The 25,096-nt window shown below is 37.0% G+C and overlaps 1 protein-coding gene across 1 annotated transcript in view; it reads left to right on the top strand.

Annotated features, from left to right (window-relative positions):
• The window catches only part of CNTNAP2 (contactin associated protein 2), a gene marked incomplete at both ends in the record, with an annotated part of 998,227 nt that overhangs the window by 637,879 nt on the left and 335,252 nt on the right, over positions 1 to 25,096 (top strand). Inside the window, one exon of the mRNA XM_084204413.1 lies at positions 22,655 to 22,761. Within this exon, the coding sequence (XP_084060539.1) occupies positions 22,655 to 22,761 (107 nt within the window). The remainder of the gene's footprint in view (positions 1 to 22,654; positions 22,762 to 25,096) is intronic.

Here is a 25,096-nt window from a genome sequence, read left to right as displayed (position 1 = left end):
TACACTGAATTCTGGCAATTTTCTAAAAGGAATGTGTTTCAAAGGTTACACCAACCAACAGTATAGAAGATTGTAATAATAGGCTACAACTAAAAAAAAGGAAACACATCAGCAGCTATCATAGTGTGCTCTTTCTAAATGAAGTGAGAAGTTCTACTGAAACCAGTGTTATAATGAGAGTGGAGCAAAAACATGTGCACTGAATGAAAGGAAGTCTAACCCTTAGGTAAATGGAGTTCAACCCTTAAAAATAAGTAATTTTTTTTCCCTATGCTTGAAATGCATCAGAAAGCTTACACAGCACAGTCAATGTATTAGTGGAGCAGGCAAGCAAACAAAAATATCAGGGCCAAGAGCAGCCTCTCACCTCTCACTGGCCTTAGCGGTTGGGTTGCCTGGGCTAAGGGTCAGATTTTGGTGCAGCTGCCTGTCTTTGTACCAGAGAGGCATGTGGAGAGCATTGTAATTAAGAGTTATGAGAAGCTTCTCCACCTCTTTGTTCTCATGCTTCTGCCTTTGAGCTACACTGTCGCTTGGCCAGTGTCTGGCAATGTGCCTCACTAATTCAAGCCCTGACCCACTGATTTCACTTTCTGGCTTGATCTGCTACCTGCCTTATTGCCAGATTGGCTGATGGTGCTGGGCTACAGATGGGCATGGTCCATTTTGCTTGGTATTGTGGGACTTATCAGTGAGTTTCATGCCCTGCTTGCCTTGATTCACTCTAGCTTCCCCGGAAATCTTCCCTTACAGAGCAGCCTACTCTTGCTGTTCCCTGGCAATAGCCCTTTCTAAAAAGGGCACCATCAAGACCAGGTGAGAACTGCATCGGTCCTCAAGTTTCATGGCATCCATCAGATGCCTAGGGAAAACATTCAACAACAGGATAAGTACAGGATAATATTTTCTTGGTCTATTTTCCAAACATCAGTAGTTTAAGAAAGTCTTGACTGAGAGGGTGCAGTCATGTTTATCTTGCCTGTAGTTTTCTACTCTGTTTTGAAGTCTGTTCTGCTCTATATTCCCCTGTCTTGCTCTAAAATGCAAAGGTACTGATTGCTATAGTGGAAAAACATGAGGAAGGACTTCTTTTTGTTTTGGCCCTGTACCTCTGTACTGCAAGAACAATGCCTACTCATTGCTGCTGCCAGTTTACCACACCATCAAAACCTGGTATTTTACCAGCCCTTAGCTCTCCTCTTCCAAGGCTGTGTTAGCCTCTTATTCTTTGAGATGAGATAGGAACATGCTGCATTCAAATGCGGGGCAACATTCATATTTGTAGTGACAACTGTTGCTTTCAAAATCTTTGATTCCTATTTCATTCTATAAAAAGTCTTAGCATTTTTCTTGCCTTTTTTGTCTGCTTTTGAACACTGAGCGGTTACCTACAGGAAGTTTTCCAAGACAGCTTTCCACGGCAGTAACTGATTTGTTGCCCTTTATTGTTTAGTCATAGAGCTGTGTTTTTTTCAGAAGCTTTTTAGCACTTGAATAACTTCTCCCACTTAAAAAACGTGTTCTTCCATTCTATGCAAATTCTACTTCTAATTTTCCAGCAAATCCACTTGACAGCATGTTGAAATTAGTTCTATTGCAGAGAAATAGCAAATGGCTTGTGGGGTTTAATATTAAAGGAGAGGTGGGCCATTCAGGCATAAATCAGAGAAATCAATTAGAGCTAGGACTCATGTCATTTCAAACTTCAAGAGAACAATAGCTTAGTCATTGCACTGAGAGTGTGAACTTCACTGATAAGGAGGTTTCCTGTGTTCCCCGCAGAACTCCACAGTTATTCCTTAAAACCTTCCACTGTTTTTTTGTATGAAGACAATTTTTTGTTTCTTTCTCCCTAAGTTTCATCTGTTAGCTTCTGTATGTGTGCTGAAATCTGGGGAAGTCAGGGACTGTATTCATAAGAGAAGATATAAGGTAATTGTTTAGCATTATCCCTTATTCATTTGGCATTAAACAGGAGGATGACAGGAAACATCACAGAAAGGCAGAAGAAATGGTCCTGTCCTCTAAAATGGAAGATATTTATTTACATTAGTACTGGCCTCAAAATTTCGCTGTCAATTTTCAGGTAAGAGGCCAAGGTTCAGCTGATATATGGTAGGAAACAATGTCCAGGCAACACTCTAAAGATTTGAATGAAAGAGCATAAAATTCATCTAGAGGCAGTGCCATCTGTTGTTCTGCTATTAATTCCTTCAGTACCATCCAAATCCATTGGGATCTAATTGTTGTCCTTCCACCAAGGGAAAACATAAATCCTTCATGATAAGAGAAATGGGTCATCCACAATCACTATGTTATATTGTCCTCTGGCTAACTGGCTTCCTGAAGTTGGGGCCAGTTGAAGGATTCATGGGTGTATGCTGAGAGCTTGCCTGCCCAGTTTCACCCTGCAGAAAATCCCTTGCAGGAAGAGGTGGCTTTTCACAGCATCTGAGTATCTCAGGATCAGTTGTTTTCCTCCTCTTCCTCCAGCACTGCTGAGATGGTACCAAGGCTTATTGGTTTGGTTTTCCTTTTGCTTCCTTAGTCTGTCTGATCTAATCAGCCTCTAGGAGACAAGTTACTTGAGGTTATTCCTCTGTACAGGGTCTTTTATATGGTACAGTTTTAAAATATCCCTGAAAAAGCCCCACCACATAATGGTTTGCTTTAAGTTAAAAAAAAATAATAAAATTAAGGAGGCAGTTAAATTTTCCATACTAAGTAAAGCACTTAGCATGATCTCACTGCTTAAGGTAATTAATTATAGGCATGGTGCCTATTCAGCTCCTTGCTTCTTTAGGAAGGATATAAATTAATGCAAAGATAATCTGCTGCAGTTACATAGGATGGACACTTAATGCAGAATCCTTTAGTACCTTTTTACATTCTTCTAGCTCTATGGCTAACTCAACCCTCCATTCCAATGCCTTATCCCCTATCTAGCAAACATATGGAAATCCACATAATGTGAAGTAGTCTTAGGGTACTCATCTATCTCTGCTCACTGTATTCTGTGTGGTGTGCTCTAATGTAAGTCTCAATCTTTCTTCAAAGCAGAGGGTAGCCGAGTGACCGCTTTCTTTCTTCACTGAGGAGAGGAAAGAGGAGACCTGATTTTTTGTGTGTGAAGTTATCCTTATTGCTATGCACAAAAAATGGCTCTGACTTACAGTAAGAGATAACCTGGTGAACTAGATTTATATATTGCTATTAAAAGGCTAACCATATCTGTAGTGTACCAAGATGCAAATGTAAAAAAGGCAGGGGAAGGTAAGGGAGGAGGGAAGTGCAAGTGGCAAAAAAAAAAGGTTATTCTGGATCCACTAATTTCTCAAAGGTGAATTTAACATTTTAGGCTTGTATAACAAGGTTGCCCCTTTTAGCTGCAGATTTTTTAATTTAAAATTCTATTGTTGGAATAAAAATCAGGTTATATGTGAATGTTATATACTAGGAACTGAAAAGAAGAGAAAGCACTTTTACAATCCTTTCAGTTGTAGTGGGGAAATTGTTGCACAGCCAGCATCTGGAAAACATTATACACAGGTTGCAGAACTTATTGCAGACCCCAGCTGTGATCACAGTCTGTAAGATGAGCTGGGTGCTTGGTGTCACAGTTGTTCATCACTGCTTGCTTCCTCCAAGCCCTCCTTTGCCCTGCCAGTGTACCATGCTGGTCATCTTGCTCCAGCATGCTGCCGTGCTGAAATGAATGTCAGCTGACCACCTCAAAGGGCTGTGTTCCAGTGGGATGTGTGTCTCACACAAGGGGAGAATTCCCCACTGGTCTGTTGGTTAAAGGTGGTGACAGAGGAGGCCCTGTTTAAAGTGCAGCATTGGCACACCTTAGACAACAGTGTGAAATGGAGCCGTTTAAAATGCTTGGTTGGAACATTTGCACCCGGGACACCTTCTTGGAAAGTCCCACAGCAGCAGCAGCACCAGAATGACCAGTGAGGATCCTATGGCTCCTAATCCTGTTCTTAGATGTAAGACAGGAATAAAATCCCTGCCTATGCCTCATGTTACAGTCCTAAATTTCATTAGAACAGTATATTTGGGAGTTGACATGAGATGCTTTGACACCATCTACACTTCACGATTTTGTGGCAAGTGTTGTGCTGTAGGAAGTTTCCAGAAGATGGCAGAAATTAAAATGCATTAGGATATAAGAGTAACAAATTATGACAGCCCAAGAAGAGGTCAGGATGAGACACTGACATTTTAAAGCATATGTTCACATATTTTGAATGTTTCTTGTGAGTAATAAAGCTGAGATACTTATCCCTGCTGGCTGCTAATGATCTTGCTGTATTTTTTTCATGAGGATAGCATAATGAAGCTATGTGCCCTAACTTCAGTAACTCTTACCTATCATTCTTATTTCCCCATGTGCATTTTAGTAATCTGAAGCATTTTTTGTATTTTTAGTTCTTTATCTGCAGTTTTCTTTGCAAGTAAAATTAATTATGCATCCTGGGCTTTACTATGCCGTCAAAACTTGACAGCACATGCCACATCGTTTTCATTCAATGAATCCCACTGGGAGCCTTGGTGCTGTGTGGCCTCATGTTTCACACTTGGGTAATCCCAAGACTCTCAAATATGAGACCTTTTATGACCTTACAATTCTCCTAATCCAGCAGGAATTCCTGGATCGCATGAGGCCCATACATTGCAAAAGGCTCACCAATTTTGTTGGCATAGAAGATCCTCACCTGAGTGTCTCCCAGTTTTTAAAATTAAAGAAAAAATTTCCTTTTCAACCTATGAGGAAAATAACTACAGGTTTTAAAAATCATTTGTAGATTTATTTGTGGATATAAACAGCAATAAAGTACCTAAAGAGCAGAAGGAAGACTAGGGGAAATGTAGGCCTACTGCTGAAAGGGGCTGGAAAATGAGGGACAAGTAACATGGAACAGGCTGAGGTACCGAACAGCTTTTTGCCTTAGTCTTGGCCAGTAAAACTGGGCTTCAGGCACCTGAGGCCCCTTGGACCAGGGATGTGGAACAAGCCAGGCTTACTCTCTGTGGAAGAAGACCAGGTTTAGGAAGCACTTCCAAGAGGATGGACACACATAGGTCCATGGAGCCTGATGGGCTTTTATGCACAAATGCTGCGGGAATGGGCTGATACCTTTGCAAGGCCAGCATCAATCACTTTTGAAAAGTAGTGGTAACTGGGAGATGTTCCAGAAGACTGGAAGAGATCAAATTTCCCTTCTATCTTCAAGAAAAACAAGAAAAAAAGATCCATGGGAATACAGGCTGGTGATCCTCATCTCAGTGCCGGTGAAGGAACCATTTCTAAGTACAGGAAGAGCACGAGGTTCATTGGGGGTAGTCAGCAGGAATTTATGAAGAGAAAGTCATGAATATTCAACCTAAAGGCTCCTTACAATGAGGTGATTGGCTTGGTGGGCAAGGTGGTGGGGACACTGTATGTTCTTTACCTTGCCTTCCATAAAGCCTTTGACAATGTCTCCCATGTCACCTTCCCAGAGCAGCTGAAAAAGTGTGTTTGGTGAGTGGATAGTGAGGCAGGTTGATAACCAGCTGAAGGGCTGGGCCCAGGTGTTGTGATCAGTGGCACATTGTCCAGTTGAAGGCAAGTGGCTGCTGAGACTTGACTGATAACCCAGCTATCAATAATGAAGCCAGTACAGTACAATATTTTCCTTCATGACCTGGATGCTGGAACAAAGTGCACCCTGAGCAACTTTGCAGACGATACATGACTGGGAAGAGTGGTGATCCATGACATGTCAGAGTGTTCTACTGACATCAGGAGGAACACCAGAAGGCTGGAGACAGGGGCTGGCAGGATCCTCATGAAGTTCAACAAAGATGAATGAAAAGTCCTGAACCTGGGCTAAACTGTCTCATGCACCAGTACAAGCCCAAGGCTGACCAGCTGGAAAGCAGCTTGGCAGAAAAGGCTCTGGTGATGCTGGTGCATACCAAGGCAGCAGTACCCCAGGGCACATTAGGAAAAGCATTGCCAGAAGGATAAGGGACATGATCCTGCCCCTCTGCTCAACCCTAGTGAAGCCACAACTGGAGTGCTGTGTCCATTGTTAGTTCCCAGTAGAAGAGACAGAGAAATGACCCTGTTGGAGAGAGTCCAGAAAAAGCAGCACTAATGTGATTAAGGGACTGGAACATCTCTCCTGTGAGGGGATTCTGAGAGAGTTGGGACTGTTTCAGAAGAGAAAGCTTGCAGAAGGTGGGATAAGAAACTTATTTTGGAACAGAATTCTCTTTGTCTTTTTCACTAACATTCTTTCTCCTCTTGTGTGACAAAATTCCTTTTCCTACATCACAGATTTTTTTTAAATTTAAACTAGATAAAACCTAATATTTTTGATGATTTCATGACTTCATAATTCTAGGAAACAGGTTTTTTCTGAGCTTCTGGTTTTGATTGTTTTTTGTAGCTCACTAGGAATCACGTACTCTTGTATGTGTGAGGACTGTCATTATCTTGTAAACCACACTCAGTTTTGCACAGAAATTGGCAGCATTTTGTCCTCTTCCACTATAATTCAGGGACAGCTTATTTGTATAGCACTCCTATTTATAATATATATTGCTTAGAAATAATTTATCTTTGTAGCTGAGCAAATTGCAGTATAATTTCCCTGCTCTTGCATAGACCTTTCCCTTGTTTATAACAGTGATTTCTGAGGTACAATCTCTCCAATATAAATAATGCATTAGTTCATAATTTAAATGTGACCTATCTTTGCAAGACTGGTGACTCACTATAAAAGATCTTTTTGAGTAGCTTCAGAACTTCAAGCAGATTTTGGTAGCTGATTTATCTCTTCTGATCTGTAACTTGTTGTGAAGGTTTAGCTTTTATATGTTTGACAGTGCTGTGAGGACCAAAACTGCTAAGAGTCCCTTAGTATGAAAGAAAGTGGCTCACCAGAGAATCAGACTAACCTGGGCTCTGCTAGAATATCATGCTCTAAAATCAGGAGCCTAGCATTGTAGTTACAAGATAGGTTTTCTTTGGTGGAAAAGATGATTGACATAGTTCATTTCCACTTCTGTAGTCCTGGTGGTGTTGATTCCTACAGTTTGTAAAGTATCAAGATTTAAACCCTATTGTCAACATAAACATCTAAAAACATAGAATCAAAGGCATTGCAGGGGTAAAGGAAAAGAGCTGCACATTTCTTAAACCGTGTTTGTTATCGAATAACACCAGTAAGGTCATCCTAATTCTCTGCTGTCACTAAATAGGTATTTTTCACAGAGACCATGCTGCACAAAGAGATAAGTGAAAGGAAGCTAAATCCATTGCATCCTGTTGATACCACTTTAGAGCTCTAAATGAGACAGTGAATCTATGTCTCCAGTAACATTTTCAGGTTTGAAGGAAAGAACTGGCATTCACCTTTCCCCCAAACTGACAAAAGTAAAAGAAAAGAGGAAGAAGACCAGTGGAAAATGAGATAAATTTAGGATAAACCCTGATTTTTTGGAAGATGTCTGCACCCTTATTTTTTTTAGCACAATGTAAATCCAGTAAATCCAGGGCATGTACTTAAGGGCTTTCAAATTACCTGCATAAAGATATAAATTAAATATATATATATTACACACACAAAAATGTAAATTACCCCACAAGCCCTCATGAGGAACCAAAAGGCATTCTGTGTGCTACATTGCATTTATTTTATACCAAACATTCACACTTCAAGTTTTAGCTATAAACCTATAGATGAAATGGAAAGACGAAGAATGGTGTTTTCACATAATGGCATTATTTCCAATTGCATTTGCTTTTTTGTTTATCAGACATACATGAACTTGTTATTTGTGCAATAACTGTGTACAGGTGGAATTTTGCCAAGGCCTAAATAATACAAAATTTCTTCTTACTGCATAAACACATTCTTCAGCATTTGTCTAGAAAAATGTCTCTTTGAATGAATCAAGTAGCACAGTCACAGTGTAACTCTCTATTGAGAGCATACACAGAAGTATTCCTCAGTAAAAGAAATACACATCTAGCAATCTTGAATTTTCTCCCTTTTTTGGAAAATTTCCATTCCATTTTTTAAATTCTCATTTAAACATTAATAATTGTGCTTTACACACCATCAAGAGAAATAGAATTATGTTTTCCAAGTTTTCTAGGCTTATTGGCAATTTTAGTTTGGAGCTGGTGCCATTAAACAGTACTATAGAATATTATATGAATAAGAGAGAGCAATTATTCCCTTTTCATAGAACTTGAACAAACTCATTGTATATTTAAAGCATTAAGATGGAAATCACTACTCACAAATAAACAGCTAAGACTTTTAAGAGTCTTTCCATTTTTAAGGGAAAAGTCACAAAGTCTTTTAATTCACTGGAATAAGTTAATTGGAAGAGTCACTAAAGTATTTTGAGAACATGATTGCATTGTTTGGTAAGTTTGATGTGGCATCTGATAGACTGGAAGAAAAAGTCTCACAGGCTACCGTTTTCACATCTGGTTCATTTTCCATTGCTCCTTATTTTTTTGTTTTGAAATATTAGAGAAATAAATATATCAAGTTATTAAATCTTAATTTACTGTATTTCTGAGCTGAAGCCTTAAATTTCTTATCCATTGATGCTGAGCTCCATTAAGCCACAATAAATTCTTCTTATCTGGGTTTACATAGCTTGGTCAAATCCCTGATTTCTAAGGTGAAGAGCCAAAAATTTATGGAAGTCTAAGAATTAAGTACAGACTCTTTAGCAGGTCTTAATTCATCTGATGCTATCTTAAATATAATTCATTTCATAATTTCATGTGGTAAAATCTAAAGAATGGCTGCATCACACTACTCTATGCAATTACTTTGTATAACCTTGATTCCAGTGCTCCACATCTGAACACTGGAGAGAAAAAAAACATCTTTCCACAAAACACTAAAATGTACCATTTTTAGGAGGAAGAGAATGAGAATTTTTTTTCAAAGTTGGAACAAATGCTTTGTTTTCTGTGTTATCTTAAAAAAAAAAAAATTCCCTATTTGTCTGTTTAGCTTTGCTTTGCAGAGCTGGATGCAGGTCCTTCTTTATCAAAAAACAGGATCCACGCATGCCCACCGGCTCTTCTGGCAATGCTTCACAGGGTGGCTATGGATTCCATATGAGGCTTCCAAAGCTTTATTGACTTATTCCTGTTGGAATAATTCACATAAACTCTAGTTTAATTTCTCCAGATCAGATTTGTAAGTTCTGATTCATGGGTTTTTCTTTATTTCATGATCCAGAAATACTTTTTCTAACTAGAGCAGAGCGTTAGTAAAGAAGCTACAACCTAAGCATTAGCGCTGTAAGGGTTCCTTGTTCCTTTACTGCAAGGATGCAAGTAAATTATACATATCTGACATGAGCATAACCTACATATGACACCCTGGGGATGCAAACATTCAGTGACATTATGAAACTTTGGGTTCCACAAAGGCTTTTATGATATTTTTCAGGATTCTTTTTCTGACCAGAAATATTCATAGCAGTGAGAGGTAGAAAGAAGAGATGTGTATCTGAGGGTAAAGCAGAACTAAAGGAACATACCAAGTTGGCTATTATTGTAGATAAAGTGGGCAAAAAAAGAGTCATGTCCTTGCCTGTGGCTCCTGACCAGAGGTTACTGAAACTGGGACTTTTTGTTACGGCTCACCATATTTATTATTTTACACAGGTCAGTGTAATCATGACTGCAATCTGGGATACCATTTCTCTGCATCAACCACTCTTACATTATCTGTTAAACACAGATCTTCCAGATAACAGGGAAGAGCTTCAAAGCTCTTTGTGTAGGCAATATTCAGTAAGGAAAGACTTGACCAGAGGAAGATGTTGCTTCAGCACTTCTTTCCAATCTCTCATATAACACTGAGATGAAGCAGTCAGAATTTTTGACATGTTTTTAACATGCTAAAGTTAAGGGACAAGCACTAACTAAACAAAGCAAAGTAGCACTAACTAAACAAAGCAAAGTTTTAGAAGAAAAAAAATGTATATCATATACCTGGCATTTTGAAATAGTTAAACAATGAAAAGATATATCATTTTTGCAGCAGTGGACATGGTTGTGTTCTTCTTTTGTTCATATGGCGCCACATCCCTTTGGATATAAGGTAAATTGAAGGCCTTAGCAGATTTCCATGAATCAGCCAAAATAGCTTGAGTTTGAAGAGAATAAGTATCAAAAAGAGAGACAACTGGATCTTTTACAGTGCCAGTATGCAAGTGCAAGTATCTTGACATGATGAGTTGATTATATTGTTTCATGTTTCCAAAACAGTAATTTTATTGGCACTTGAGGTTGCACTAGTTCATCTCTTTCCTGTCCTTGGAATCTGTGTTGTTTCCTTATTTTCTTATTTTAAGCAGCTCTTCAATTTCTGTTTTTCAAGTAGTTTGAAATACTTCCACCAACAGTGCTCACACTTGTGATTAAACACTTTTTTCCCATCTTTTTTGTTCTCCTTCACTTTTGTCTTCTGCATACAGCATGTCTGCATCTCCTTTTTGTTTTCCAGTGTAAATTCCTTTCTTAACATTGATGCAGCCAGTGGTGCACAACTAGTTTAGATTATTCCCATATCAGATCTGCTGAATTTCAGGCTAACTTCTTATTCCCAGTTCAGCTGTCAGTGCAGTTATCAAAGCTGCAGAGGTTCTTTCAGTAGTTTTCTTGCATACTGCCCCACTCAATGGCTCCCAACCCATTTTTTCCCTCAGGAAAATATTTGGAAGTATACTATCATTTTAAAACAGAGGGTTGGAATGTATTAATACTTAGCTTGGTACAGTCCCATCCATATTGTATATTCTACATCACATTTTAAAATGAAAAAAAAATATTTTAAACTGAAAAAGACACTCTTCTTTTGGAACATGTCAAATGATATGTTTCAAGAACTTCAACGTGTTTTCCAACATTTTTCAAGTTGAGATATTAATCAAATCTGGCCCTTTCCTCTGAAGAATCTGTTTCAAGAAGTGTCAAAGATTTGATGACAAAATGTCTGGAAAGCTAAAGGAAAATATTGTGCAGGACGTTTTTACTTATTTTCCTCTTCTATTTAAAGAAAAATGTCTAAAACTATCTACCAGCCTGTTCTTACTCTCCTGGAATACTAAGTGCCTGAACTACTTCAGAACCAATGCTGCAAGTATACTACTATTTTTTTTCCGTTCCAGCTTCTGCTTTGTTTGCTGAATTTCTGGGGTAAAATTTATAACAGAAATATAAACCCTTGAGAAATCAAGGGTTATAATAAACTGAAATACTGACAGACCCTGAACTACGGTTCCCAAATTGCAGTGCTTGAAATGCAGAAAAACAGAATCAGGGCCCTTTAAAGTACTCCAAATTATAGTCTATCAATTGTTCTATAGGGCAATCACAAGCCTATTTTGGTAGAATAATAGAATCCCATCAATGAGCTATTTGTAACTAAAATTAGGCATACCAGGGTCACGTCATTACATATTTTACAGTCAAGCACACGTTATTAGGACTGTCGTATCCTCAGTTACATTTTCCATAAAAACAATTTTGCTCTAAACATGAATTGTTTTCTTGAAAGGACTTCCATTTTCAGAAGCTTGAAATTGCCATAATTCTTGGAAAAAGCATGTGTATATGTTTATGCATATTGAATGTAGGTGTGAGAACAGAAAAGCACCTGTGTGTGTGCACTTACACCTACTTATTACTTCAACAGGAAGCCTCCTGGCTCCAAAGCAATATATTGCACAAGTTCAAGGTAATAAATGAATTGTTTATTACTTACAGTACATATCTGTTTTCAGCAAATTGGAAATGAATTGAATAATAGGTTGTGAGTAGAGCACTGTATTAGTATATTTATCACAGAGCTGTGACCTCACTGCAGCAGAGCTGCAAATTCATTGGCACATCCTTGCTTTTCATGTCTTTAGACTACAACACTCATTATACTGCAATTTATAAAATGTTTTAGGACTTCTATAAAAATAAAGATAAAGAATAAAATACTGAGGTGCACTAAGAAAAGAGATGAAAGACAGGGGAATAAGTCAGTTTTACCTATATGCTTCATGTTTTATACATGACATTTTAGCTGAGTGTATTGCTGTTTCTGGTAGATGGCAGAATTATCAGAGTACAGGAAAAAAAGTAGATTGTGTAGATTTTAGCATATGCTCTATGTTAATTTGGAAGAGAATAGAGCAATGCAAAAAGATAACTCATTTCTGTGTTACTGTTTATTGCTATTGTTGCTCGTGATGACTGCAATGATAGGGAGGAGGAAATTCCATTGTGATAACATCCTATGCAAACATAAATTAAACCCTTTTTTATGATCCAAAAATCTTGCAAAGTAAAAAGATGAGAAATGAGATTAAAGAAGGGGGAAGTGTTATGAGTAAATATGCACATTACATTGCCTCTAACCAATGATGAAATATAATTAAGCTTTGTGATGCTATGGGTCAGCTCAGGGAGAGTGTTCCATGCGAAGTAAATAATGTGTGAATGCTGTCTACATCTGATTCATTCATGATTGATCCAAGTCAAATTAAAATTAATGACTCAGAGGATCTAGTCTATATGTCCTTGCTGATATTGAGCAAACTAGGAGTTGGCAAGGATCTTCTGCAAGAAAAGCATGTTGACCTCCACTCTTCCTCTATAGCAGAGTGGGATAACTAAAAGTGTTAGTTGCTTGTTTTTTTGTTTTTTTTTTTACTCTACTAAGAAATAAGGAAGATTTGAGTTTCTCTCAGAGGCAGAAGAAATTAGTGTCCTTGACTTATATGTTCTACTAGGGACTTAATAATGAAACTGGCACTTCTACCAGTCATTAGTAAAAGCCTCAGAAAAAGTTCACATTTGCTTCCATCTCATATTTGCTTTATTGCATAGATTGTGTTTTTCTTTACCACCAAGACTATGTTTTTGTTTTGAAGGGGAAAACCTTCACTTCTCAGACAGAAAATGTTTTCTACAACACTTACAGAACAGACTCCTCTGGTTGCATGGTTACTAGAACAATCCACTGCAAGATAATGCAAGATCCATGGTTTCTGTCATAACATTTGGACTTGTCTTAACTTTACCATCAAATTGTTATTTGTAAGATAAATGGTTCCTAGGAGAAGCTTCCAGGTTGTCTCTATTGCAGCAAAGAAAGTGGCCAGATTCCTAATAGTAATGATAGCAAATAGTAAAATAATTATAATAATTTTTAAAAGGTAGCTTACATGAATCAAATCAAAATCAAAAGTTAGCTGTACTAGGCAAGTAAAATGACCACTTGCTATAGTGATTTTTTTAGGACTACCACTATTGTTTACTACTTTTAAACATAGTCATTAGGGCAATGTGCACTTTTCAAGATCAGCATCATTTTGGTAGTACCAAATCAAGTTTTACCTCAAGTTTCCTTTAAATCACAATTCCATAGCAACTGGGACACCGACTTTCAATATGTTCAACTCAAAACCTACCAGTTGCAAATACAACTCCATCTCATCATGTCATATCCAGTAAATTAGAATGCTAAGCCAAGACTGTACTTACATCCATAGTAGCTGATGGCATGTGATGGGTCCACGACCATCAAGGTGATTCATATGCTCTACATTTGCCAAGCAAGAGATATTTCATGGGTTGTGCCTTTTGCATATGATGCAGCAACATTTTGTCACCTATTTGAAGAACAACATGAGATCATTTTTTGCCCCTCATTAAGAGGCAGGCAATCAAAACAAGTAATGCAAAATATAAGATCTTCTATGTTGAGCACCAAGGAGTGGGGAAGTGTCATAGCCAAAGGCTATGACAGTCCATATCCAGGTTTGATTGACACAGAAGAGACTTTTAATACAAAATCATCTATCAGTATTATACTCATCTTTATTACTGAGTAATTCTTTCCATTATGGGAAGAAACATAAAGATTTCCAATTACCAGTTTCTTTAGTCCCCAGAATAGAAATTTAGGCATAATCCCATTTAAAACACAGCTCTATAAATTCTGTATATGCATGGTGATTCAATGCATGATCAGTTGTGTTTATTAGCAGTAACTGTTCTGTATTACATGGGCTGTTCACTGGTCCACGTGCTCTGATAATTATGATCTTCCTAAAATAAGAGCAACTTTCTTCAAATGTCTAACTTGGATTATAAAGTTGACATCATAAAATCTCAGGAGCTGTATTTAATTAAAGCAGAAAAAAGAAGAAATAATAAAGAATTACCAAGATACCAAAGAATCTATTTTACAGTTTTTTCTCAAGGCCAGCCAGTATGTTCTACTTTACCTATTTGAAATAGCAAAAGAGAGGTGATTATATGAATACAAAACTAATCCAGTCAGATTTTGTACACGGCAATGCTTGGAAAGGTTTAAAAATTTCTTCAGAGACTTAGTAATTAAAACCCCTGAGATTCTTCTGGAGAGTCTCAGTGCTTAACTCATATTCTCATATCCCCAAGAGGTCTGAGCTGTGCCAACATGACACAGTTAGGTTAGTGAATAACTGCCACTCCTATGTGTTTGTTCAAATAATAAAGTCAAACACATCAGTCCAAAAATAATTGTTATACAGAGCAGCTTTCATCTGTTCTAGAAAGCCTTAACCTGGTTAATGACTAGGCAAAGGTCTTCACAAGGTAATGAAAAAGGCTAAAAACAAATCCCTAGAAGATAAATAATATTTCATAGCTGGCCTTTTATAAAAGTTTATTCTTCCTTTTTTCCAACTCATTTAACTGGCTTAAGATAGATGCAAATGTTCTTATTTACACCAGCTGAAGACCTAAGCCTCAATTTTCTGACTAAAACATTGTGCAACAGATTATCGTTTTTATCTAGCCTGATTAGTTCATTTTATGAATTTCTGTCTTTATCATCTACCCCTATAAGATTGTCACACTCTAATTTGCAGCTTTTGGACTATATGCAGCCTATAGGCCATTTACAGTCACTTTATCCTAATGTTCCCAACTCCCTGCCCTGCTCCAGAGAAGATGGACCGCACCTAAGTGCTGTCAAATACACCATTTCCTCCAGCTTCAACTACACACAGAGCTGGTCTCCTGTTGTCGTGATACAATTGGTAGGAACTGACAGAAAGGATTCCAGAGCTGTGAAATTCCGTTTTGTTAACTGCTGCTGTAGGTTCATCCTCCCCTTCTTTGCTTCAGCAGAATTAGCAAGAGTTGGAGTGGGACAAAAGTGTTTTCCAGCCATCAAAACACCATAGAGCCTAGCTTATGCATAACATGCAGGCACAGAAAATTGTCTACAACAAATGCAGAAAAATGGCTTATCCAGCTCCTGCAATTGCTAAAGTGGAACCATCAGGATTTAATTCTAAGGAACTAATTCGTGAAGTGCCCTGAAAATTAAGAACAGTAGAAAAGAAAGGAGAAATTAGTCTCTACATTGTTGTGCACAAAAAAAAACCTGCATAAGTCCAAGAGGATAATTTAATCCATATGAGTTAACTGTGGTACTTTATCTATTAAATTCTCCATTAACCATTCTAATGCAAACAATTTAGCATGGAACCTTACAGATCTGAAGATAACACCAAAAAAATCTGTTTGACAACCTTTATTCAGAATATGGCATAAAGCGATTTTTCTTAATCAAATGTCACTGCATATTTTAAAATTTATTTTTCCTTGGCAAATTCCTTTAAAAGAGACAGGCATTTCTTTTGATCTCATGACAGAAAAAGTTTGATAACGTCCACAAAAGAAAAAGAAACATGAAGTCCTTGTATTGCTGTAAGAGACAAAGAAAGGATAGGTACTTCTTGTTTCAGGTTTATTTAGTTCTGCCATTGTTGATTATACGCATGTGTGCACAATTAGCTTAGAAGTCAGCAGCAAATTAAACTAGTTTGGGAATTATTGTGAATCTAATTTTACAGTCGCTTCCATCTGCCCTTTGTGTTGCCTTGCGTAGGAGTTCCAAATCCTATTGCTGCAAATCTCAAGGTCAATTTAAGCACTTGTTACCTTGTAAGAAATAAGAAATAATCTCACAGGCAGATCAGCTGGTTTTACTTTCATTTGGGATACTGTGAAAAACATGGACTCTCTATGGAATGGTTAATTTTAACCTAATATTGGTACAGTAGGACTCTGCAATTAAGGACACTGTGTCCTTAATTGGATTATTTTATTTTCAGTAGGCTTTTACCACAATGAGTGCAATACCGCCTATTGAATTAAAGACCAACATGACAGCAAACAGATATATATGTTTAGAATGTTTTTGTGATTTGGTTACCAGTTTACAGATTGTCTTTTAAATAAACAAACAAACAGATTTTTAGTGTTTCAAGATACCAGCTGAAAGCATTTATTGCTCCTACTAATTATTTTCCTTATATGTTAATTTATAGATGTAATCTTTCATGGTCTTCTCGAGCAGTCAGGTAATCCTGGAGAGTAAAAAACTTCTAAATTTTCATAATGTTTTAATAGTCTTTTTGTGGGTGTGAATAAAGATAGACGGTGAAAGAACAACTTGCTCAAAAGTTCAGCCGCCTGCATTTTGGGGGACCTTTGCAAAAAATAGTGATAAAAAATACAAATCTGAAGGATATGTTTGGAGGTGTTAAAAAGGGCAACTAGTGGGTAAATACTGAAAAACCACTCAAAACAAACTGATAGTGGTTAGCTCTGAGGCAGAGAAAAGGACAAAAAAGCAGAACAGAAGCAATTTGGCAGAGAAATGAGAGGTGAGGTGTGAGCATGAGGAAGATTAGATAGGGATTTGATGATGAGAAGGAAAAGATTGAATTTCATGTTAAGCGTAATTCATCCTGGGTTATTTTCCTTTGCAAAAAGCCTTTAACGTTTTGTTCTGCTCAATAGAAATTCTCATGCTGTCATTATTACTGTAGCATTTGAGTTCTTTTCACTACAGCTGCAGGCAGTACATACCAAATATTTTGTGGGGTGTGTGTTCCTTTTGACCTCTCAGGTGGAGGAGCAGTTGCACAGGTGAATGTTTTGTTTTGGTGATTTCTTGGCTTGATTGTTTTAAATGTGTATATAAAGAGCATTGGCTTAGGTTGTATCTAAACACAAGCTCTATTTTGCACTTCTGTGTGAAAGGGAAGCAGGAAGGGAAAAGGCAGGGAAATTAAGGAAAGGTCTGTGTTTTACAGGAGAGAATTTTGAGATTCTTGATGGTTTTTCAGTACTGGGGGACTTCATTTAACAGTCTGCATGTGGCCATGTGGACATTTGCCTTTCTGTAGAAAAGAACTTTTTATCTTCTTGCTGAAATGATCTCTAAGCCTAAGAAATGGACTCAAATATACTTTGGGCACAATATGTCTAGGCAAGCTAGTTAATGTTTTAAATAACCCTGCCCTGAGGGATATGGTCTTCTAAAAAGACTGAGGCAGTGACCTGTTGACTTAGAGAGAATACATGGCACATTTACAACATTAAGAAAACATAATCACATTATGAGAAAAAAAGAGATTGAAATAAATGCTTTCTGCTTCTTATGGAATATGAAAATATCCAGATTAGAAAGGTGTCTGGAGAGATCTCTGAGCTCATTCTCCTGCCTTCAGGCAGACCCAAGCCTACTTAAGTCATTCCTGATGTATGTTGAGGTGCTTCTGAAAATACTTTCTACCACTAATGAACCTCCTTGCATCTTTGCCCTGCCCCTGTGGACATTTCTAGCAGTTTGTAACCTTCCTGTTTCCAAGAACTTTTGTGCAATTGAAAATCAGCCGTTGCTCATTTCTGCTGAATAGGCTGTGAGGATTTCTACATGGGTCTGCTATCACTCTCCTTCTTATACTAATGTTATGAGATACCTTTTCTTTGTCTCCTTTTTTTTCTTGCTGTCAATAGTATGTTGGGCTCATTTAGGATCACACGTGGAACAAATCAAACATAAAACCACAAAAACCTCCAAATAAACAGAATCAAAACAAAAAAATAAACCGAACAAATAAACCCAACAAACCACACCAAACAAAACCAACCAAATAACAGCAGAAAAAACCCTGAACAAATTTTAAAAAAGCTTGTGATTTTGTGTTATGAGGTGACAGAGTTAACTTGATGTAATTTAACAAATAGAGAAATCCAGATCACCGGACACTTATTAATCTGCCTTTAGCAGTTTTATTATGGTTTTGAGGAAAACAAGGAGTTATCGTGAAGTAAATTCAAGGTAGGGTAGAATGCAGCAGATGTTTATCAACAGTGGAATCTTCAGGATTAATATGATCTCCTTCTCTGGTAAAGCACAGTACTTTTTGTCTCAGACAGGAGAAAAGTAATAGATGTATTTTGCCAGATGTCAATAAAATATTTGATATATTGTAATGATGGAAATTATTTGCTAAACCAGGAAAGATGGGGTTTGAGAGAGGAATTGCAAAGTAAGTTACGAACTGTCAGATGGAATTGCCTCTCAATTTATACTGATGGGCTAATGGCTGGATGGGAGATGAGAGTTGCTCAGAGATCAGTGCCAGAGAAAATCCTATTTAATGCTTCAACCTTGGCTCAAAATTAGGAATATCTTGATGAAACATGCTGATGATCCAGATTCAGCCCAGAAAAATAGCCTGAATTATTTGAATGACATAATAGAATTTACAGCACATAGTAATGCTGTTAAAAACAGCAGCAAGACTTTCTGTATGCAATGGAATTCGTTGGTTGGAAGTGATGAAAAGAAGCAGGATGGGAATTTAGTGAAGGATGAGTAATCTCAGGATGACTTGAAGCCACTATTCTTTAGTAGTCAGCAAAATACTATATATTAAGTAAAATAATTTCTGTAAAGAAATCCAAAAATTCTGATCAACTCAGAAATCACAAAACACTGATAAGGTCTTCTCTAGAGCACTCAGCACAATGCAAGTGCAAACAGGAGCAGAGCTACAAGGAGGAACTGTGGAAAATTTCTTTTCCAGCAGGAGACTTCATCTCACAAAGCTGCAGACTAAAAGAAGTTATGATTGCTCCCTGCAAATTATTGAGATGTAAATCAGAAAGGAAAACAAACACTGATAAACAAATGAAAGTTTCCAAATAAAATACCAAACCAAACAGCATGTGTAAACTCTCTATGGATAAATTTTGGGGTGGAAATGCAAAGACAGCATGTCATACTTGAAGGGATGGAGTTCTAGGCTTGCCTTTCAGAAGAAGCCATAGAGCAAGAAAGTTCTCAAAATGGAGTCTGCAACATTTTGCAAGTTCTTAAAACATGGGTATCCACAATGGGAGCAGACACAACTTGCTAATGAGAAACTTACTTGCAGTTCTTTTTTGTGATGGTTTCTAACTTCAGAGCCTGGTTTAGGAGGGAAGTGCTGTTTTGAAGGTTTGTTTTGTTTTATGGGTTTTTTTATGTAATGAAGCTTTATTCCTAAAGGAGAAGAAAGAACCAAGTTGCTAAGAAACATAGTCTTTTAATACAAATAATCTGCAAATCATACATGCATTGAATTTTTTTGAGGTTTTAAGTGTATAAATTTTGTGGCTACTAAATGGTGAGCATAAGGTAGATAAACGTAATGATTGCATCTGCTCAAAATACAAATTTCATAGCAAGATGTTTGTATATTGAAAATTGTAGATTGGTCTCATTCTATAGAAAGAAATATGTTTGAAAAATAATGGTGTTTACAGTGATAAAATTTATTCTTCATGATATTGTTTACTGAATTCAAACAGAAAGTTTTTTGGGTTTTGGAGTTTTTTTTGTAATTTCTACATTCTGGATATCTAGCATTTCCTGTAAAATCTATTATAGTAGGTAAGGTTTGTCCAAAATGTGGACACATGAGCACCAGATTATGTTACAGAAGTTTGCTAATGGACTTAATAGAAAATAAATTTATCATTCTATCTGATAAATAAACTAACAGAAAATAGGGTGAAGGGAGAATGTCAGGAAATGATCCTATAGTCTGATTTAAACTTCAGTATGCGCTAATGTTAAAATATTGTTTGCTAAATTTTTCTTAATGCATCATCTTTAGAAGAGCAAAAATCAGATTAAAACAGAAATTTTCCAAATGCAGATCTAGCCATCTACTGGAAGCCATTACGCTAATCCAACCATCATACTGGAAGCATAAAATTAACATCAAGGAGTTTGCTGAATATCTCTGTTTTTATGACCTAATATGCTCCATTAAATGATACAGATAAATATCTAATTTTCATCTTTCTGAAGATTAAGTCATTTGCCTCAGTTATATAGTCAGTAATGCAGTCTCTTTACTAGTTATGTTGCAATAAAAGTAAGTTATACTGCACTAAAATGTGAAACTACTTGCGAGCATTACATATGAGAGTTCATATAAATATCTGGTAAAATTCACATAGAAAAATGTTTGGTTTGGTCATTGGAAAATTACTTTTCAAGTAATGCATTTTCAAATGTAAATGAAGAAGAAAATACATAAAAAGAAGTTATTTTGAAAAGCTGGAAAAAGTAAAAAGCCATATACAGATTTAGGAACCTTTGTAGTTATTTACAGCCTTGAATAAAAGTTACTTTTATGAGATTATTTTTGAAATGTCATTGCTCTTTGCTTTCCCTACTCTTGTACCCTGGAGCTATGGATTCATGTAAATTGTTAATTGTTTGTCTGTTTAGAAATGTGCTATTATATGCTCTTCTTTTTCTTCTGTGGTTTTGAGAACACAACTGGATAGCAGTAATCAGCTCTATCTATTCATTTAGCCTGCCACACTTATAAAACTAAATGAATTCATTTAAACCATGCTGAAGACATAATTTATTGAACTGTGATAATTGCCTCAGGTATTTTCACTGTATTTTACCATGAAAAGATGATTTTTAGATGCTTTGTTTCTTGCTTTAGAAGAGCATTTCTTTCAGAACTATTTTTAACCATGCCAGTATTTTCTGATCTTTTTGGAAAAGAATGGGTAGCCTTGAGTTCTAAAGGTTGATATAGGACATAAGACATCTATATTCTGTATATTTTGAGGTACATGTACTGGCACACACAAAACAAAAAATCATTTCTAAATGAGAGTGAACAATATTCAGTTCTCCAATGCACATTGTGACACAAATTATTCTTGGTTGTTGAGCCATGAATGCCAATGCTGTTAGCTGGAAATTGAGGAAATAAGAGACTGTAAGCTTATTGAGGAACGACCCAGATCTTTTCAGTTTCCATAAGCAAAGCTTTCCTTGGGTGTTGTTTGTGAGAGTATCATTAACTGTCACAGGAATAAGATGAACTTCAGATTTATCTTAGAGATAAGAACATTTATTCTTTAATGCATTACTGAAAAGATCCTCTTTGTCTAATAGGGCGCCTCTTAGTTTTAGTTTTTAATTTCATAATAAAAAAATATAGATTTGGCCAAAAAAAAAACATGAAAGGAAAACTCCTTTGTTTCTTGATCAAAAAAGCACAGCCCATACTGAGTCTGATGATAACTAATTTAATAAGGAAAAAAACATTCTTTGAAATGGTATTTCAAAGCCCTTTCAAGGAAAAGAAGTTTAATAGTTTCAGAGGTAAAAGTAAGTGGTAATTCCCATTTTTAACTATATTTGATAGAAAAGAACCTGGCCAAACTCAAATCTCTGAAATGACATTTAGATAATATTTCAAATAATAAATGTATGTTTAGCTATAACTTTGTGGTTTTGCTGTTCCACTTTTTCATTCCTTCCACTCTCCAGCAACATTGTAGCTGGAGGGAAGGAAAGCAGGCATGTGGGAGACAGGTGAACAACTCTTACCACAAACCGCTGTGACGAGAAAAAATTACACAACTATTATAACAAAGCCTATAGTTAGTTTTAATAATGCATCTTTACTAATTTCCTTCCATCCTAGCCAGCAGGCAACCTGTCTCCCTTTTATCCCATTGCTGGCAACAGAAAGATGAAGAGCAAGCCAGTGGCATTTTGTTTTTAACATCCAGTCAGCTGTGGACTGGGCTCCTTGAGGCATGACACCACCTGCACAGCAGGAGGAGGTGTGACATGCAATGTTCTTTTTGTTTGGAAGGCTGAGTACCAGTCATATGTTACTTAGAACCCCAATTTATGATGATGAATCTATTCCACCTTTAACGTGCTTTTTTACTCTCTGTGCAAAGGCTTCAGCAAAGCCTTCAGGAATCTTTTATGCAGTTGTGTGTTCAGATATACATTCTGTTAATACACTTAAAATAGCAAGGATTAATTACTAAACAAGGACATGATACGCTGCTTGTGCAGCTCAATGTCACTACAGGACACGAATAACACAACACGCACACACTGCTGTTCTCAAGGCAAAAAAAGGAAGTTTATTGTCTGACTCCAGCATTTATAGATTTCCAAAAGTGACAGTGGATTGGAGGGTGACAGTGCCACCTCTCCAATGACACTGGACAAACCAACAGTCCATCAAATCTCTCCTCCTCCATAAAAGAATGCAAAACAATGAGTTATTTACAGAAAGTGTGTGAGAAAGTTCGCTACAAGAATGTAAACATCAGAAGGCTTAGAAAAAACTTAAAAAATCAGGGAGACAGCTCAAAATTTTGCTTTGTGTAAATCTTGATGCTCATTCTGGTTTCTCTTTCTGTCTTTGCATCTCGTCCTGACAGGTGTGTGCCCAATCACTGTGAACACGACGGTAAATGCACCCAGACGTGGGACAGCTTCAAGTGCACTTGTGATGGAACGAATTACAGCGGTGCCACTTGTCATAACTGTAAGCTACCCTGCAGTTTCAAAATTCCAATGGAGTAGGGAATTTTCTCATGTCTTCCTTTCTTGTTGTTAAAGATCCTCAAGCCTCTTTTGAAAGAAAAACTTTGGCTTAATCAGCTTCTTCACTCCCTGCATCATGATGTGCTTACAGAGCACTGTACTGTGCCACGCTACCCAGCAAAGCAGTTCAACAGCAGCTGGATGTACTGAGCAAACACATTCTTAGCAGTTGCATATGAGATACAGTTTCAAATGGAAACTGAATCTGCCCTGAACTGTTGGGGAAGAGCTGCTGGCTGCTGCTTGAGATGCTGGTTTAGGTTGCTAATCACAAAGGGTGTTTACATGCTGATAATTAGCCAGCTTAAAATCTAATTATTTGCTCTGTGGTTATGAGTTTCTGAAATAAGAATATTTCCTATGAACTCCACATGCCCTACACTATAAGAAAGAATAAAGGTACTGTTGCCCTTTTATAGGTCCTGAACAATGCATGCTGAGCAGTGGAATGCATCTTCTGTTCCTCCCCTCATTTGTTAAAAAAGAGAGATTTTGATCTGAAAAAATACCTAGGACACAGAGAAAATATATCCAGTCCTTACTTTTGTTCACTTCTTCCTTTTGCCAACAATCTCCTAACATTGAGACAAGAATAAAAATGCTTCTGAACAGGCAATCAGTTGAAATTGAAGCCAGGGTTTATAGAGATACAAGTTTATATTACTTTACTCTTTGCCTTAAATACGGCTATGTGCAATATTACAAAGATAATTGCAGAATTTTTTCAGTTTTAACCAAAAACTCCAAACCAATGAGAAAATTTTTGGCCATTCACAGTTTTCTGGATTAAAACAAAAACCTAACTTATGGTTAAAGACTATATAAATGTAAGGGGGGTATATTTAATGTAATAACTAATAATACATTGAGTGGCAAAGTTGTCTTTGATCTGGCTATTGAAACTCTAAAACTGTAAGAGTTAAATAGCAAATTAATTTGGATTAAAGAGAAATATTTAAGGTACCAATGCCTGTAGGAGAGCCAGCCCTTTTTCCACCAAGAGGGAATGTGCACAGTTATGGCATGGTTGCATCAAATTTTGGGAAAGGCGACACAGAATTTATGTCTGTCTGTGCTCCTTTGTGGTGTGCAGACCAGCTTTTAAGACGTAGCTGAACATAGTTAAGCTTTCTTCTTGAGTTCCAAAGAGAAGTAGCAAGAACAAACAGATGCCATCACTTTTCTGAAATCACTTTTATTACAAAGGGAAGAAATTATAATCCAAGGGGATGTGACATTTTTCTTAATAAGATTTTCACCTGCCTTTTATGGATAAAACAGTGCAATAAGGCAAGTAAAAGGCATTGCTGAACTGCAGTACCAAAAGAGGGATTTGGAGTATATTGTCCTGTCTTTATGGAATAGATAATGTGGATGGGATTACATACACTCTTCAGGTCATTTGGAAACACACTGTTCAAGAACTTTTTCTTTTCTAGTTCAGGCAAAGTTTCTAAATTAGATGTGTAAGCTTTAGTTTTGTTACTTTTTTCATTTAAAGAACATAATTTTTGCCTTTACGGTGTGCTGCTATACTTTAGAAGTCTTTCTTACAAAGCAAGGTTGAGCAGAAAGTTATTCACAAGACAGATATCCTGTCAGAATGTGTGAAATCCTATGTCTTTCTAGAGTATTGAAGTTAATGGCACAAAAATGAGCAAAAAATAAAAAAATCCAGCATCAAGATACAGACTTAGACAACCTTAACTCTTCCTTTGCTGAGCAGGCAATAGCTGTCAGCTTTTACAGGAGCACGTTCCCAATACAAATAACGAGGGGATTTGTTGAACCTTGCCAGAGGTTGCAGTCACGCTGTCCTGCGGTCTGGGAGCTCAGCTCTGCTGCACTGGTGCTGACCCCACCGTCCTCTCCCACTTGTGCAGAGTGTGTGTGTGTATTCAGACACACTCAGTGTGCTGCCTTCTGCTTTTGAATTCTGAAGTCTGTGGCAGTAGCAGGATGAAAGATATGCCAGGGAAGGGGGGAAGTTGGAATGAAAACTGTTGTGTGGTATAAAAATAGCTGTAAGTGATTTTAAACAGCATTGCAGATCTCATGAAAAATATAGCAGATGTTGTCATTCTGTGGAGCTGGAAAGTGTTTAAGTGCAGATAGCATTTGTTCATTACCATTTTACTTAAAGATAATACTATTTTACAAAGCAAACTGTATTATATGTCGCAGTAAAATACATTTTTCTTTTCTCAATGGATGCTTTTGTGGGGAATATAACAGCATTTCTCAAAGAGCTTGGAGTCAAGACTATGTTAGTGGGG

The sequence above is a fragment of the Fringilla coelebs genome (assembly GCF_963513975.1).
Source record: "Fringilla coelebs genome assembly, chromosome: 1".
NCBI lineage: Eukaryota > Metazoa > Chordata > Aves > Passeriformes > Fringillidae > Fringilla > Fringilla coelebs.
Note: the sequence above shows the minus strand (reverse complement) of the source record. Positions and strands in the feature narration are given on the sequence as shown.